Source organism: Balaenoptera physalus (assembly GCF_965194825.1).
Source record: "Balaenoptera physalus genome assembly, chromosome: 19".
Lineage (NCBI taxonomy): Eukaryota > Metazoa > Chordata > Mammalia > Artiodactyla > Balaenopteridae > Balaenoptera > Balaenoptera physalus.
The window spans coordinates 50,930,149-50,948,689 of NC_138900.1; the positions used below are offsets into that span (position 1 = coordinate 50,930,149).

An 18,541-nucleotide genomic window follows, 5' to 3' on the forward strand; every position below is an offset into this window, starting at 1 on the left:
CAAGTAACAGAAAAATCATTTCAAACAGGCTTAAGGTGGAATTTTATTTGGCCATGTAATTGAAAAACTCTGGGTTGCAGGGGAGCTGATCAGGCTTCAAGCACCAATGGATCCAGCGTTTTAAATGATGACATCTCTTCCCACTTTCTAGTTTTTCAATATTACAAATAATGTTGCAATAAGCATGTTATTGCATGCTTATATACATGAGTAAGAGTTTCTCAAATCTAGAAGGGGAATTGCTAAGTCAAGAGTATAGACATTTCCAACTTTCCAACCACTATTGCTAAATTTCTACCCAAAGTGAGGGGTTTGTTTGTTCATTTGCTTATTTTTTGTTTTGTCAATTTATACTTCCACCAGCATCAGCAGTGTATGAAAGTTCTCATTTCCTTTCCTTTCGTCCTAATTAAATTTAGAATTTTAAGGTCCCTAAATGTTTCTACTCTTCAGCCAGGTGAATAAGGTCAACATCAATATCATAAATCATGTTGATATGTACCCTTGATATGATGTGATGAAAATGGCACTTTAGCTCTGTGGTCTTCCTCTAAAAAATACATTGCCCCACTCTAATTACAAGAATAACATCAGGCAAATTACAGTAGAGGGGTAACCTACAATATACCTGTCCAGCATTTCTCAAAACTGTCAAGGTCATCAAAAACAAGGAAAGTCTGAGAAAATGTCAAGCCAAGAGAAACTAAGGAGACATAAGGACCACATGTAAGGTAGTATCCTGGATGGGGGATCCTGGAACACATAAAGGACATTAGGTAAACTAAGGAAATCTGGATAAACTGTGGACTTCAGTGAATAATGATGTGTCAATATTGGTGCATTAATTGTAACAATGTACCACACTTATAAGATGTTAACATACAGGGAACCTGGGCATGAGGTATATGGAAACTCTACTATTTTCTCAGATTTTCTGTAAATCTAAAACTATTTCAAAATATAAGGTCTATTAATTTTTTTCTACTCCTGCAGTTATTTGATTGTTATTTTAATTTTCATTCCTCTAGTTACTGGTGAGATTGAGCATCTTCTCATATATTTATTGACTATCCAGGATTCTCTTTGATGAATTTCTTGTTCACAACCTTTGCCTATTTTTTAAAATGTGTTACTTGTTTTTTTTAAATGTTTGTTGGAATTTATATATATTCAGTGTATTAATCTTTTGTTGGGTCATCTATTAATTTTGTTGTGTTGAGTTGCAAATATCTTCAGTTTATAAGTATCCTTTGATATTTTCTATGGTATATTATCGTATTATATTAATATGGTCTGGCAGATATTTAAAATTTTAATGTTATCAAGTGCTTTTCTTTATCTTTGTACTTTTGAGTCTTGTGTAGAAAATCTTTCCCTATTCTGATGTCACAAAGATATTCCTTGTTCTAACAATTTTTACAGGTTACGTTTTTACCTTAAAGATTCTTAATCCACTTGGAATTTTTTTTTTTTTTTAGTCATCAATTTTATACACATCACTGTATACATGTCAATCCCAATCACCCAATTCATCACACTGGAATTTCTTTTTATCTAGTGTAAGGTAGGAAACAAATTGATTTTATTTTTTGTATTAGTAGCTAATTGTTCCAGCATCATTTATTGAGTTTTTAATCTTTTTCCACTGATTTATAATGAGATTTCTATTTTATGCCAAGTTTCCATATGTATTTCAGCTGTTTCTGGGCCATTTGTCCCTTTAATCTGTTTGTCTATCCCTAAACAAAAGTCGAATTGTTTTTTAAATATGGCTTTATGATAAATTTTTCTTATCTGGTCTGGTAAGTCAAGTTCCCTCCTCCTTGTTTTTTTCCCTCAAAATAATCTTGGCTATTTTGGGCATACTTGTTCTTTCATGTGAAATTTAAGATCAGTTTATCAAGAGCCATAAAACAGCCTTTTGGAATTTTGATTATTACAATGAATTTCTAGACTAACATTATAGACTAATGAATTTATAGGCTAAATTATAGACTAATATTGAGTCCTTCTATTCACTAACAAAGTGTAGTCTGTGTTTACCTAAATCGTCTTGTATATCCTTCAATGTTTTGTAAATTTCTCCTTAAAAGTCTTGTCCATCTTTTGTCTCTTTATTCATGGGTATCTCATAGTTTTTGTTGCTCTTATCATATTTTTTATCATTAACAACACTCTTGATTTTTGGATGTTGTTTTTACCAGCAAGTTGCTGAACTGTTCTGATGTTTTTCTTGGACTTCCTACATAGACAGCCATTTCAACTGCGAATAACAAAGATTTTTCTGTATTATTTTTGAATCCTTATTCCTCTTTTTTATTTTTTCTTATTGCATTGGGTAGGACTTCTAGGACGATGTTTAATAGCACAGAAAGGAACGTATCTTTGTCTTGTTTCATATTTTTATGAAATGTTTCTAATTTTTCAGCACTAACCATGATGTTTGCTGTAAGTTTGCTGTTGGTTTTTGGTAGATAGTTGTCTCCCATTATCTGTTTTATTCTTACAGTGATAGAACCCCAGATTTGTAGCTGAGCATATAGCTACCCGAAATGCATACTGTATTTCTCAGCTTCCCTTGCAGTTAGTAGATGTGGTTATCTCTAAGTTTCAGCCAAGAAGATATAATTATGTATCACACAGAGGTGGTACATATCCTTGAAGGAAAGGGGAAATGCTCTCCCCCTTCCTTTTCCTCCTCCTTTCTGTTGACAGGTATACCTTCTTCTTCTTCTATTTATTTATTTATTTATTTGGTTGCGCTGGGTCTTAGTTGCAGCAGTGTGCTCCTTAGCTCTGTGGCTCTCGGGCTCCTTATCTGTGGTATGCGAACTCTTAGTTGCGGCATGCATGTGGGATCTAGTTCCCTGACCAGGGATCGAACCTGGGCCTCCTGCATTGGGAGCGCAGTCTCTTAACCACTGCACCACCAGGGAAGTCCCGACAGGTGTGTCTTCTTTTTTTTTTTAAGAGTATTAGTCATTTTATTTTTATTTACTTATGGCTGTGTTGGGTCTTCGTTTCTGTGTGAGGGCTTTCTCTAGTTGTGGCAAGCGGGGGCCACTCTTCATCGCGGTGCGCGGGCCTCTCACTATCGCGGCCTCTCTTGTTGCGGAGCACAGGCTCCAGACGCGCAGGCTCAGTAGTTGTGGCTCACGGGCCCAGTTGCTCTGCGGCATGCGGGATCTTCCCAGACCAGGGCTCAAACCCGTGTGCCCTGCATTGGCAGGCAGATTCTCAACCACTGCGCCACCAGGGAAGCCCTTGTATCTTCTTGATAGCTGATCTTTTTTTTTTTTTTTTTAAACATCTTTATTGGAGATAGCTGATCTTTTGATGATCTTGGAGCTGTCATGCTAGCCAGGATCACCCAGATTCACATGAGTAAGAAATAAACTCTTATCTTGTTTGAGCCACTGTTTCTGTTTTGTCATTTGCAGGTAAGCTTATCCTAATTAAACCTTTATTTGATAAGAGAAATTCCCTTTTATTCCTAGTTTGCTTAGAGCTTTTGTTTTACATCACGACTGAGTAATGAATACTACACAATGTTTTTTCTACATTGATTGAGATGACCATAATTTTGTCTCCTTTACAATATTCTTTCCACCTCACCTATAACATTTGTTTACCTTGTAACTTGTTTCTAACCAGGATAGGAAGATTGATTTTATTATTCTAGAACATAGATTAGAAAGATATGTTTCCTGCCTAATTATAAATATTTTGAAAGTTGGATGAGAATAAACTGATTCAGGGGCATAGAACTCTATCTAAGTACTGTTAACATGGGATGAATTTCTTTAAATTGATTTGCCCATGTAATTAAAAACTTTAAAGAAATAGAAAGGAAAAAGATAAGACAAAGAGGAAAGACAATTCTTTATACATTTAAAAATTTATTTCAAATGATATATTATGAATAACAGGAATTTTGAAAAGAAAAATCTGTAAAGCTGCCATCTTGGTGTAAATATTCTTATTGTTGCCTACTATCTTTCAGTTCTTGTTCATATACTGTTGTTTTTTGCGCTTATGATTTTAGTATAGAGACATTTTTTCCATTCTGAAAAGCTACTTATTTTTATAAAGTTTAGGTCCTTTAAGTTTCCATGTAAGAATAAACTACTGAACAACAATAAAAGTTCATAGAATAAGTGTCCCTTCCCACCTGAGTCACAGAATAAAAGAACTTATAGAACTGAAAGGAATTTTTTAACCTCATCTTTTGAAGGTTGATTTAAGTATTTTTTTCTATAAGATATTTATTTTATGGCAGGTTTGATAGAGTGCTCTCAAATCATTAAATTCTTATATTTAGGATTATATTTATGCTGTCCAATCTTTGTAACAAACTCAGTTCTAGGAAAGCCTGAATTTTTCAACACTTCATCAATTACAATAACCATTACTGGTGACATTTGTGTTACAATATTACACTTCACAAAGTGCTTTTTCACAGTTTAGCTCATTTTTTCTCTGTAATAACACTGTGAATGACAAAGGTACTATTATAAACCCATTTTGCAGAAGAGGAGATTGAGGCTTCAGAGTGTTTAAGAGATTTATGCATTTAATAAGTGGCAGAGTAGAGACTCAAAACAAAATATTCTGCTTTTCCATCTGCACTAATAGTTTTTGAGCTCCACCAAATCAGATAATGACAGCCTTTTTTCAGTTTAGAGTAGAACAATAATTAATTAATGGGCCAAACTTTCTCAGTTAAAAATTTTTCTCTGATGTGTTTTTCTTTTTTTAAAAATAAATTTATTTGTTTGTTTATTTGTTTATTTATTTTTGGCTGCTTTGGGTCTTCGTTGCTGCCCGCGGGCTTTCTCTAGTTGTGGCGAGCGGGGGCTACTCTTTTTTGCAGTCCGCGGGCTTCTCATCGCGGTGGCTTCTCTTATTGCAGAGCACGGGCTCTAGGCGCACAGGCTTCAGTAGTTGTGGCAGGCGGGTTTCAGTAGTTGTGGCACATGGGCTCAGTAGTTGTGGCTTGTGGGCTCTAGAGAGCAGGCTCAGTAGTTGTGGTGCACGGGCTTAGTTGCTGTGCGGCATGTGGGATCTTCCCGGACCAGGGCTTGAACCCATGTCCCCTGCATTGGCAGGCGGACTCTGAACTACTGCGCCACCAGGGAACTCCCTGATGTGTTTTTCTTAACTGGATACCTCATGCTTGTCTGTACTAGATGCTGGAATAGGATGGTTTCTGATGTAGCATGAAGTTATGTGTTTTGTGATTTTAAGTTTCCCTATCAGCATTTCTGCAGTGTTTTGCAGAGAGCTCGGATTTCCAGGTGTTGAGCCACAGGAATATATTTTAAAATCGCTGCGTTACGTTATGCTGAGTAAGCCCTCGAACCTGCAAGCCAAACACATTTTAGGTCCCAAAATAATGGTGAAAAGCTACTATGGACTTGCTTCATTCTCTCTTATTTCATACATTGTTTTTCCTTACTGCTCATCAAAGTAAAACTTATCGAGGGGTATATCCAAGGGAAATAATTAAGAAAAGGCTATAAATACAGATTAGCTACAAGGATGTTCATCTCAGTGGTATTTACAAACGTTTTCAAGAAAGGAAATAGACTAAATGACAAAAGTAAGTGATTGGCCTGCCTGCCAATGCAGGGGACACGGGTTCCAGCCCTGGTCGGGGTAGATCCCACGTGCCGCGGAGCAACTAAGCCAGTGAGCCACAACTACTGAGCCTGTGCTCTAGAGCCCGCGAGCCACAACTACTGAGCCCATGTGCCACAACTACTGAAGCCCGTGCGCCTAGAGCCTGTGCTCCACAACAGGAGAAGCCACCACAATGAGAAGCCCGTGCACCACAATGAAGAGTAGCCCCCACTTGCCACAACTAGAGAAAAGCCCGCATGCAGCAATGAAGACCCAGTGCAGCCAAAAGTAAATAAATAAATTAATTAATTTAAAAAAAGAATCATAAAAAAAAGTGAGTGATTGGCTAATAAATTAAGATTGATTCTACAGTCAAGTACTCCTTTGCCGTCACACATTATTAAAAATATTTATTGATGTGTACTGATGTCCACAGTTACATCAAGAAGGCAGGATAATAGTATACATAGTGTAGTCAATTTTTGTATATAGAATGCAAATATACATAGAAAATTTCCATGAAGATACATGGTAAGTGATCGTCTCTATGTGGTGGTTTAGGAGTTTTTGACTAATTGTTATTTATTACTTTCTTATTTATATTTTCTGCTATTATTTTTGGTTTTTACAATGAACACTTATTGCTTTAGCAGTATAAAACCCCCACATAACTTTTTTTTTAACTAAAAAAAAGAAACAATCCACTCAGCCCTGTATAAAGCATTGGCGAACATGTTACCTACTATGCTCTGTCAACTTAGAGAGTGAAGGGGGAGGACACGGCAGTGTACAGAATTTAATTTAGATATAAGAAGAATTTCCTGAAGGTAAGACCTTTAATCTGTTAAAATGTTAAGGGTCTAGAGAATTCCCTGGTGGTGCAGTGGTGAGGACTCGGTGCTTCCACTGCGTGGGCCCGGGTTCGATTTGATCCTGGTCAGGGAACTAAGATCCTGCAAGCCAAGTGGCAAAAAAAAAAAAAAAAAAAAAAAGTAAGGGTCTAGGTGAAACACTTAGGCGAAGGGAGGTGATTAGGGTGCTGATTCCTGAGGCTGACCTGAATGTACAATGCTGGAGAGGATTTAAAGGTAGAAAATCAAAGGCTTTCTAAAGCTGGCTTCCTAGGATACAAATTGCCTTGGTAATGACCCTGAGGTGCAGTCAGTTAACAAGCATGCATTGAGGACAGGAGTTCTGAGGAGAGAAAAGACATAGAAATTCAGATTTCAATTATTCATTCATTCAGCCATTATTGATTGCTCTCTACAAACACCGCATTGTGCTAAGTGTTGGGCTCTGTTTTTTACGAGTTTACAATTTAGTTGGAGAGATAAAAGATGAGGCTCTAAATCATTTGAGAAGTACTGGAAGCTATGAAGGAAAAATCAGAGAACTTAGTTCAATTAAAGAAGACATCAGAATAGTTGAGATGAGTGGGAATAGGCTTCCTGAAGATTGAAATTTAAAAGTTGAAGGAAGTTTCACAGAAGAGAAAATAAATGTGAAGGGTTTTTGACTAACAATCTGATATCTCATGTGTACCTACGGTCTTTTCATTGATGAGATGTACCGCTACTTCTCCAAAATTTGAGATTTTTAAAATGTGCTCTCTTTATGCAAAATATTTAGCTCTTTTGCATTAAGAAAGGATTAGAGGGAATTCCCTGGCGGTCCAGTGGTTAGGACTCTGCACTTTCACTGCCCAAGGTGCGGGTTCAATCCCTTGTCAGGGAACTAAGATCCCACAAGCCGCATGGCATGGTGAAAAAAGAAAAAAGAAAAAAGAAAGGATTAGGTAATACGAAGTAGAAAGAAGATTGGAATTACAGAATTTCAGAAAGGGAGGTTACCTTTGCTATTATGCAGTCTGCAGCAGGTGCTGTAATTGTCTGTAAATGTCTACCCAACATCTGTTCTCCCCCTCTTCCTTGCCACCTGACCCCCAGTTGTGTTCAGAGAGCATCAGTGTAGCCATCTAATGTACCTACACATTTCCCAGCCTTCTTTTAGCTGGGATGACCATGTGACACAATCCTGCCCAGTGACATGTAAGTAGAACCCACCGTGTGGGTGTTCCAGGGACCAGAGTTGTTTCTTTTGCCCTTTACCCTTCCATTTTCCTCTTGCCAAAATGCAGACAGGATGCCTGGAGGTGACAGCCGTCTTGCAAACATGAGAACAAGGGCCCAAATCTCAAACCCTAGCAGAGGAGAAAGCCTGTGTACCTGATGGCATCATGGGACTTCAAGACTAGCCCTGGATTGCCTAATCCAGACTCCTTGCATGAGAAAAATAAAACCTGTGAGCCACTGGTGTGTGTTACTAGCATCCAAACACAATGCCTGCCTGATAAGTAATCTAACCCACTTATTTCACAGAAAGGAGACAAAAGCCCAAGAAAAGTTCCATAAACTTGGGCAGATTGTATCAAGTTAAGACTTTCTCACTTTGAAGTGACAGAAAACCCAATCCCAAACCTCTTAAGAAAAAAAAAAAAAAAAAGGAATTTATCCATTCAGATCATTGAAGTCAGGCATGGCTTCCTCCAGAGACTCAAATGACTTTTTCAGGTTCTGTTTTTCCTCTCTCTCCACCTCTTGGCAATGCTTCCTCTGCTCCCTCCACTTCAGACAGGCTCTTTCCTCTTTGTGGTGAGGTGTTGCCAGCCGGTCCAGCCTTACCCCACCCAGGATTAAGTCCAGAGGGAAAGCCAAAACTCCTCCCTGGAGGAAAGTCACACTACTCAGGAGAAGTGTGACTGCCTGCTGGGCATTCCAAAAGTGCACATCCTCTGCTTAGTATGTGCTTAGAACTAGAACTTAGAGGACTCCTGGTTCCGAGTCAGTTCACTGGCCACTTCATCAAATAGCCTCTGATAGACTTATCATAAACAGGTGTGTGCATCCATGAGTAATACATATCTGTCAGATATTTCCTTGGATCGTGTGATTACATGCTCCTTGGGTAGATTTTGACCACTGAGGTATGTGAACACTGCAGAGAAAATACCAGGTCTATCTAGAAGCAATGAGAACTCTAAAGGTGGCCCCCAACTCTGCAGACAAAGTCAGATTTGGGGCTTAGGGTGAACCTGCTCAAGAGCAGTGATACAGGTTACATCTTCCTCTTTCCCTCTGAAGGAAATCTACTAGATCAATCCTCCATGGGTTTTTCTCTCTGTTTTTCTCTTCCTGAATTTCCCCCCTTTTCATATCTCTTGTACCCAAAAAGGATACTTATTTAATAGCTATAAAGGGCAGATGATCTATTTGTTCCTTATGGCTCCAGTTCAGACAATTGGGGCTAAGTGCAGAGTTCCCTTAGCCTGTTTTTTACCTGGCTTTTAAATGCTTCTGGGCTAGGCCTTACAGAGTAAACCTTAGGTCCATTATTACCCAAGTCTTCCGTGAATGGAAGGTTTGCAAACTGATCCTCTTTAAAGACATCATGGCTGCTTTTTATTTCCACAAGCCTTTTTTTTTTCTTTTTTTCGGAAGAATTGTTGGCCTTTAGGATTCTTGAAATTCTTCCACATGCAGTTACTCTGAAAGCAAGCATTTAAAGGCTTAAATGTTAATGCTGAAGTATGTTTAGAGTGAAAATTGGGAATGCAAGCTCATGTAGATTTGTTTCTTATCAGTTTACTCTTTTACTGAGTTTCAGCAAGTTGTTTACTTGGATTTCCTACTGGTAAGAAGTAAATCTAGGATAATTTCTTTTCTGGTTAGAGTTTTTGCTGCTCTAGATAACTAAGTATAAAGTCTCTTGGGGTAATTCATGTTTAGTGGTGTTTGCATCTCTGTTAAATATTTTTTTGATAGGTTAAGCTATTGGACTCCAACGATGAAGAAACTATTGGTGGATATTTCAAACCTTTGTCCCATTATCTCCTTTTCTTGAATATTCTCAGAATTTCTCTCTCCCTCACTCAACATTTAAGCAGTTTTGAGTTCCTCTAATTCCACTTTCACGATATATACTACATAACGCCTTCTTTCCATTTTTTTCAGACTCTTCTCTTTAGGGCCTCATTCACTCTTGCCTGGGTTCCCTTTCCAGGCTCTCAGATGCCAATTTACTCTCCACACTGCTGCCTCTGTTATTTATTTAAAATAGAGCTCCGGGCAGGTCATTTACCTCCTCAAAAACCTTCAATGGCCCCCCAGTGCCTATAGGATAAAGAACAAAATCCTTGGCATAATATTTAAGGCCTTTCACCTCTGCCCTTTTCTTACTTTTTTAGTTTCTCCTTTCATTCTATCCATCTCTGTACCCAGTGTCAAATTCCTATTAAAATATCTACAAATGGCTTATTAGAGAGTTTGTTTCATTCTGTCTTGGTGCTAAATTATGTGCTCACAATCAATTATAAGTTATTTAGGGCAAGGATGTGTTTTATTTATTTTGATCTTCTTAGAGACTGTACAACCAGTGTTCACAATATATTAGAGAGGGATCCATGAAATGTAATTCACTGTGATAATTGCTATACTAACAGTTTGAACAAAATGCTATGGGAACCCAGAGGGGAGAAAAATTAATATTGCTTGGAAGGGTTCAGGATGAATTCACAGGTGAACTAATATCTGAGCTGGACTTTGAAGGATAAGTAGGATTTTTACAGGTAGAGAAACTGAATGAATAAATAAATGAATATTCTCTCTAAGCCTCATATTTTATAATTAGATTCTAACACCTGTGGGTAGATCCCTTGTGTGTTGCTTCCCATGTCTGGAGCGGTCCACCTTTCTCTATTCGGCTGAAACAAATGTTTCTCAGGTAGAATATATTATTTCTAAAGTCAGTCTAGTTTATCCAATAACTTCAACTTAGCCCTTCAATTCTGGAGCTTAGTTGTGGATGACCAATTCAACTATTTTATCATTGCATCCTTAACCTAAGTATTTAGCCATAATCCTCAGCAAAGCTGAAAAAAAAAGACACTGCTTCTTTGACCATCTACTGACAAAGTCCAATGAAGCCCAGGTATTTCTTGGAATATTTGTATCAACACATAATAGCTGTGATGCATCACAATGTAAACATTTGTATGTTAGAACTTTGCCCTGCAATTATCTAGCCTCTTTTAACCACTTTAGGAAATTGGGGTTGGAGTAAAGAGATATCAGCTGTGGGGTATAGCAGGCGGAGGAGAAAGAGTGATGTGTTAGGTGACATTCCTTCATTTTCCCCTCTATCAGCTAAGAAAGCAAAAGGATAATTTATTTCTAGATACCTGTACAGAACTCTAGCTTAGCACCTGTCACAATGCGAGTTTGTTTACTTACAGGTCATCTCCCTCATCAGGCTGAGAGTAAACTTCTCATATTCGTCTCTGTAAAAATCTTCGTGTTTCCTGTACCTAGCATAGTTCCAGGAGCCCATTTGTGGAAAGAGGGAAGAATGGATTTGATTCATATGGAGGAATGGTTTTTCATCTTTTCCAGGTTATGGATTTCTTTTTAAGAAAGCTTATGAATGTTAAAGACTTTCATCCCAAAGAAAGAGATGTATGTAGGTACACAGTTGCAAAAATTTGTATACAAGTTTAGGGAGATCACAGATGTCTTGAAGGACATGGACCTCAGGTTAAAACTCCATGAATTGAGAGAGGGTAATGGCAAATTGTAAAACCACTTCTAATTTGTACTCTTGGTCAAACTAATATTACAGCTGAGGTAGGGCTACTAGACTCAACATATATTATAATTAGATGTGGAAAGAGCACCATAGCAAACGTAGGTGGTGGTATCAAGACCAGTGTGAATAAGAACTTGTGCAGTTTGCATAAGTCTAACCCGCCTACTGTTGGGATGGGATGACCTAGAGATGTCTTCCTTTCTTGGTTTAATGCACTCAGGGGTTTCTATTTTCCCATTAAAATTTCTCCTCCCTAATCCACCCTTTGAATCCCTCTGGCATTTACCTCCTTTCTCACTGCTAAGTCTGCTGGATTCAAACTGATTGCACTGTATCTCAGGACTTGAAATCATTCTAGATCTTGAGAGACTTTTGTCTCCATGAGACTTCAAATGAAAACTCCGACTCAGACCAACCAACTCATAAAGTGCCAAAGTACTTCATCAAAGTGAATTAGATGCTTGATTATCAGATTTCGGCACTTTGAAAGATGTAAGAGGTGAGAATATTCTTAACTCAATGGCAAAACTATGGAAACAAATTTCGTCTTCAGAAATATTTGCTAGAACACGTTCTAAGGGTGAAGATAGACACATAAACACAATCAAATAAGAATTTGGTTACAATTTCAGCACAAATTTAGTCACTGCTATTTCCCACCACCATCAACTCTCCATTATTTTTTTAAAATTTAAATAAATTTTATTTATTTTTAGCCACGTTGGGTTTTCATTGCTCCGCGCAGCCTTTCTCTAGTGGCGTTGAGCAGAGGCTGCTCTTTGTTGCGGTGCACAGGCTTCTCATCGCGGGGGCTTCTCTTGTTGTGGAGCACAGGCTCTAGGCGCGTAGGCTTCAGTAGTTGTGGCTTGCGCGCTCAGGAGTTGTGGCCCGCGGGCTCTAGAGCGCAGGCTCAGTAGTTGTGGCACATGGGCTTAGTTGCTCTGCGGCATGTGGGATCTTCCCGGACCAGGGATCGAACCCGTGTGCCCTGCATTGGCAGGCGGATTCTTAACCACTGTGCCACCAGGGAAGTTCCAATTCTCCATTATTAAGGAGTGCTCCCAAGGTGGGGCAAAGATAATTTGTGGTCTAAACGCTTTTTTGGTCTATGACTCGGATCTCTCTAGAAATTTTCCTTTCAGGTTTTGTGTTTGTTTAGCAGGTTCTCTAGAATGTACATGTGACTAAAATTATTTCAACAGCCTTAACTGTATTACAATGATGAAGATTCTGTAGATCTTGTGACAACACATTCCTCTCTTCTGTATGAGTTTGTTTAATTCCTGTTCAGTGGTTAATATTTGAACCTCTTTCATTGAGAGCAGAACCAGCTACACAATTCACTAAGGGCCTAAACAGGTCCAGGAGGGGTTAAAGAACACACCATCAATATAAGAACTGCCGCTCTATTGCATAATTTACACAACCTTGTAGTTGAATCTGGGCTTCTTGTGACTTTTTAATCAAATAACTAGGGAATGTGATACAACAATTGGGAAGTAATGTAAAGAAATTCTACAAACTACTAAATCTGCTTTATGTTTTGTTCCATGATTCTATTGTAATTTTCAGTGAGAGGAAATTTCCAAAGGTTATATACTTAAAGTTTTACTTTTTGTTGTGCATAAGGTTTTATGAAGGTATACGATTTGGTGATAGGGTGGTTTTTAAAGTATAAAATAAGATTATTTCTAATATCATATAGAAGGAAGCAAATGAGATATTAATGACCAGAGAAGGAAATATCATTGGAACTTGAGGTAGCATGTAATTTACTAAAGACACAATGATCAGATAGTTATTTTTGGTAACCCTGAATATCAGGAAGATCATATTGTATTTTGTGACCAGAGCAGAGCAAACACTGTTTACTAATGAATTTATGTGTGTTTTCAGTCACTGAAAATTTAAGTACAAACTGAAAATCTGGGTCTCTATGCTATTGTGAAGCAAGACCATGAAAACTATCCATTTAAGCGTTTTTTCCAAAAAATGTATCTCTGTAAAAGGATGGGAGGTGGAGTTAACCATTGAATTTTCAAATTCATTTAGATATAATCACTGCTTGATGCAGGGCTTGATGGAGTGGGGCCTGAGCTTAAAGAATCCTTGGAATTCTCAGTCTAGGTCAAGTCACTCTTTGGGAGACCCCTATTCACTTTGCTCTTACTTAATCAGGGGAAATCTGATTAACATAAACAACAAAGCATCAGTCCTGGGGAAAAAAAAAAATCACAAAAGGGCAGAGAAGTGTTGAGGGAAAGGGGAAGGAAGAGGCCTTGCCAATTCTTGACTTGTTAATTAGAGTCAGAACAGCAATGGGGATTTCCTATACCCTAAGTTGTTGAATGATTACATAGGTCTGGGGAAGAGGGATACACTCAGAGTGACTCACCCCATTTTTTTTTTTTTGTATTGGGGTTCTGCCTGGTGCATTGCAATTTCCTCTCCTCACATTATATATTGACTAATGGAGGGGGGAGGTCTCCAACAGGTGTTTACACCTACTCAGATTCAAAAGCTTTGGCCTAGGCCTTAGCCCGTTGGGCAATGTGGGGTTTGAATCTTCCTCTCTTAAATGAGTGGGACTCGGACCAGTTTTGAAGGGACTTCCGTTGGGACTTGTTACAACAGCGTACAGTGGTGATGTAGATTTGAGGACAGTTTCTTATTTTGCTTTGCCATCTTGGGGTGGTTCTGAAAAGCTTTCTTACCTCTGACAGGAAGAAAATGTTCACAGGGTTGATTACTACACAGAATGCAGTAAAGAGAATTGGGCAACCTGACTCAGATGTTCAGATGGAAAGATAGGTAGACTCCGATGACACAAGTTTAAATTCTAAGTCTGCAGGTAAAGCTTTGCAGAGGGACCCACCGCAGATACACCTGCACAGGGGCCTCCTTTGCTGACAGCTTCTCCCCCATGCCCACCACTCCAAGTCCAGATGAACTGCTCAAATTCCTAGGGGAAAGGCTCTATAAATTGTGCGTGTGTATACATATGTATGCATATATATATATATATACATATATATAAAACACTAATTTTTAAGCTTTGTAACTATCTTTGTAGATAAAATAAGAGAAACTAAACCAACTCAAATAGCTTAAAAATGTTGCCCCAGTGACCGCTGGCATCAATATTCTACACAAGATTAAAATTACTTCCCAAGTAGCATACCCTGCACTCCAACTGATATTTTAATAACTTGATTAAAAATTTCTCATAAGTCTATTAGAGTCAGGAAACGGTCTGCGGTGTAGGTGAGGATTTTCAGTTTTTGCAACGGAAACTTTTGGCCGCCATGAACAGAATAGCAAAAACTCAAATGTGTTCTTCCCCCATCCTTGCCTAGTGCAAAGGTAAAAAAATGAAAACCGTTTGGAAGAATGGTTTTTAAGTTTGCTTTTTTCCTCTACAACAGTCACGTGGATTCATATGACTCAATTTTTAAATCGACTTTTATCACCCACACCGAATAAACCCGGCCATCCCAGCACAATCAGAAAGACTTAAAAAAAAAAAATTTTTTTTCAGCTCCTAAAGGTTGGGGGAGGGGGGAGAGAAAAAAGGGGAAAGGCAAAGGTAAGGGGAAAGGGTACTTTAATTAAAAAACAACCAATAACGCGAGGTCTTCAGGATATGGTCCGTCATTTCCTAATTAAGAAATGAGTTTGACAGCCTTTTGACCAACTCAATTCAGACATTGCTATGCAAACCCCAAAGGGATGGTGACTGTGCAAGCGACGACACTCCATTCCCCTGCGAGACCCCAAGCCTGCCCACCCAGGACGTTCCGGCTCTGAGGTCTTTCCCCTCTTCTCGAAGACGCCTCGGCTCCCCCCCTCCCCAGGTCTATCTCCTCCTGCGCTCAGCTCGGCGCTGGGCCGGCCGCCTTCGGCTCGCCGCCACCAGGTCGGTGTAAATACCTTTTCCCTCCCCGGGGCCCCAGGCGCGGACACCTCCCAGCTTCCCTCTCTCCCTGCCGGCGGGGCCCTTTCCCTGCTCGGGAACGGCAGCCCCAGGCCGCTGTTCGCAGGAAGCGAAGCCCTTGTTGATGCTGTTCCGTGGTGCGCCTCTCCGCCCTCCTTCGCCGCCCGGGCTCTTCCCCGCTCTGGGGCGCCCCCCGCCTCCGCGCCTGCGCAGTGCCCCGCGGGAGGCGGGGCTCAGATTCCTGTCAGCGGCGGCGGCGGCGGCGGTGGCGGCAGCGACCGTCAGTTTTCGCTGAGGAGAAGCACCAAACGGACCCGTTGGTTCTCCCCTTCCCTTTCCCCGCCCTGAACCCCCCTCCTGGCTCGCCGAGAATTAGTCCCCGTGGAGTTTCCCCTCCACCCCACCGCCGTTTCCTCGGTCCTCGGCTCGGTGGAAGTCACTGCCCTCGAGGAGGAGGCAGCGGCAGCCGCCCTCGCCTGCCGCCCCCGGTTCGGTGCCCGCGGTCCCGGAGAGGAGGTGCCGCCGCCACCGCCGCTCCCCCCCTCCCGCTGCCCTCGGGCCGGGCTGGGTCGAGCTGCGATGCCCTCGGACTTCATCTCATTGCTCAGCGCGGACCTAGACCTGGAGTCGCCCAAGTCCCTGTACTCGCGAGGTGAGTCAGGCTGGGGGCTGGGGCGTGGGGGCGGGGAGGCCCAGCCCCGGGGAGCCGGAGGGGTCCCGGTCGGGGGCGGCTGCCGAGCCCCTGCCGGGATGGCCTGTCTTGGGGGGTGGGGAGAGGCCGAGGAGGTCGGGGGTTGGTGGAAGGGGCCCGGGAGGAGTGGCGGCCCCTCCCCCGCGGAGCCGCCGGCCGCACGGGGCCCAAATGCCGTCGGCCCCCAGGTCTCTGCAGACCCGGTGGCTCTGAGCGCTCCTCGGCGGGTCGGGCCCCGCCACCCTCCTCGAGCGGCCGGCCCTGGCCTCCCCGGCTCGGGGATCACCCCGGACTGGGCCCCGCGCTGGGGCCGCCGCGATCCGGCCGCCGCGGCTCCTCTTACCAGGACCATCGTCCCCGGCAAAGTTGCCCCCAAACGGGTGGCGTAGCCTGTAGCGGGTTCTGGGTGCAGGGTCACCATTTTTCTCCCCCTCCAGGTTGTTTGTGCGCCGTCGTTCTGCCCCCCTCTCCCTCCGGCCTAGTCCACTCCCTCCCCTTGTTGGGACGGCCCCCCTCGACCAGACGTCCTTCTTTCCTCGTCATCTTATGGCTGGAAAGAGCCCGAATTTTCTTTCCTTTTCTTTCTTTCTTTTTTCCCTCTCTTTGCACTTCTGTGGCATTCTAATTACTTACTTCTGCCTCTGTTTTACAAAGAGAGGGGCGCTCTCTCTGGATTAGTTTTATTCCTCTCCTGTCCCAGGGGTACCGGCTCAGGCACAGTCGCTGTCCTTTGAGAATTTTCTCTTTCGTTGCCGTTCAAGGGCTCCTTGCAGGGAGGGGGCATCGGACACAGTTTCCCGTTTTAAAATTCTTTTGGCTAAGGCCTGAAGGGGATTCCCGGGATATAAAATATTAACACTTGAGCTGATCTCTACTGGGGTTAAATTCCTATACTGGACACCACAAGAATGTGTTAGAACAGGTTCCTTGTGCAAGGGCCATCAAACCAAAATGCTCCCACTGCACTCTTAGTCACTTTTTAAATCACTGGGAGGGGGCAAAAGACATAACTGGGCTATTAGCTATTCATTTTACCATGTTAAAAAAAACATTGTGTGCCATTGTGAACCTCCTTCCTGAGAAATTCAGGGTTTCTTCAGTTTTTGATTTGATGTATCCATCCGCTGATTCCACCCCCCTGCAAAAAGGGGGGCTTCAGCTTCACATTCGTGTATTTAAAATCGTTGAAGTGAATCAGAGTGAGGTGGTTTTCTCTGGAAGGTGCTGGACTTTATAGACTGACGATTGAGTTTGTACACAGAGTCCTACTTAGTAACTGTAGCCATTGTCTGTTGCTCTGATGACTTTAGTTGGCAGTCACCATCCTGAAGTAGTTTGGAAATATTGTAGTTTTGAGTGTCAAAAAGGAAGAGACGATATCTAGAGGTGATTCTTAGAGAAGGGCTAATGTGGTACAGTTGGGTGCTAAAAATAGTCAAGACATTAACACCGTTTGTGCAGTAATCACCAGATAATTTTCCATGAAACAAATGCTTTATGAAAATCTAAGTTTAGTATAGAGACCAGTGTAGAGGCAATTCAGCCTTCTTTTGCCAAGAATATATTCACAAATAGGGACTTTAGCTCTTAAAAATACGTGACAATTATATAAGAGATGTATGCTATCCTTGGCTTTTTTTTTTTTTTTTTAAGTCATTCAGCATAAAAAGTACTTAATGCTTTTTGTGTTTTTCAGATTCTCTGAAGTTACACCCATCACAGAATTTTCATAGAGCTGGACTATTGGAAGGTCAGCAAAGTGCCATTTTAAAGCATATTGTGTGAGTATGCAAAGGCTTTCTCTGAAATGGAGTTTAAATGAGAAAGTGTTAAACTTTGCAAACTCATACAATCTAGTTTTCTCCTAAAGAGCCTGATCCTTCTTTTAGAGCAGCTGAATGTTTTAGTGGATTTTGTGTGTTTGATGTCCTTGTTAGCTATTGTATCTGTTTCGAGAAGCCTTGGGAAAAAACCCCACAAAACTATTAAAAATTGTGTGTTGGGTGTTCTACTTTAAAATTCCATATCTTGATTCTAGTTTTTTACAAAACAAACTGAATATGAAAAGGCTCAAACATTAAGATCATGAACATAACTAAAAGAGTGACACCAAACACATATTTAGTTTGGAAAGTCAGAATTTAGAACTTTAATATGCTGAGCATTTCAGAATGGCATATTAATTATTTATTACAATAGCATTGATGTCATTACTCTTGCATCATTTTTAAGGATAAGGAAAGCCAAGTAATAGAGATGATGATTGAGCTATGCTTAGAAAAAGGGTTTTAGAAAGTTCTGGAAATGTTAGAATGTGTAGAATAATTTAAACAGCTGACAGTTACTTTAGAAAACATTATTCTGTGTTGTTTTTAGCATTTTAAGACAAAAAAAGGACTACTTGTTGTTTTTGCAGTTTTTGAAGTGATTTCACGTATGTCATTTTTGAATCATGTAATCCTGGGAACTGGACAGCAAGAATATTAATTTTCCTATTATAAAGATGAGTAACCTGAGGCTGAAATTAAGAGACTTGGGGGAAAAAAATCATATGATAGTAGAAACAAACAGTGCTTTTGTGTTGTAGTTGGTGCTCTTTACCCAAACCCAAGCTGCCACTGTAAAATATATATGTAACCAGTAACGTAAGCATT

At 40.7% G+C, this 18,541-nt stretch overlaps 2 protein-coding genes across 8 annotated transcripts in view; one reads left to right on the top strand and one right to left on the bottom strand.

The window, feature by feature from the left end:
• Window positions 1–18,541, top strand: part of NFAT5 (nuclear factor of activated T cells 5) — a gene marked incomplete at its 5' end in the record, with an annotated part of 220,110 nt that overhangs the window by 69,561 nt on the left and 132,008 nt on the right. For 2 of the 7 annotated variants that reach the window (XM_082436148.1, XM_082436149.1), the window contains 2 exons: window positions 15,482–15,848; window positions 17,584–17,637. The exons of 2 other annotated variants lie outside the window; for them this stretch is intronic. In XM_082436148.1, the coding sequence (XP_082292274.1) occupies window positions 15,776–15,848; window positions 17,584–17,637 (127 nt within the window). 3 more of the 7 variants (XM_082436150.1, XM_082436151.1, XM_082436152.1) reach the window with 2 other exon arrangements.
• LOC309648072 (uncharacterized protein) lies at window positions 14,850–17,576 on the bottom strand. The gene is made up of 2 exons (XM_082436176.1): window positions 16,231–17,576; window positions 14,850–15,487 (listed from the first exon to the last, which is right to left on the bottom strand). The coding sequence occupies exons 1-2, from the start codon at window positions 16,306–16,308 to the stop codon at window positions 15,119–15,121; spliced, it is 447 nt and encodes a 148-aa protein (XP_082292302.1). The 5' UTR covers window positions 16,309–17,576; the 3' UTR covers window positions 14,850–15,118.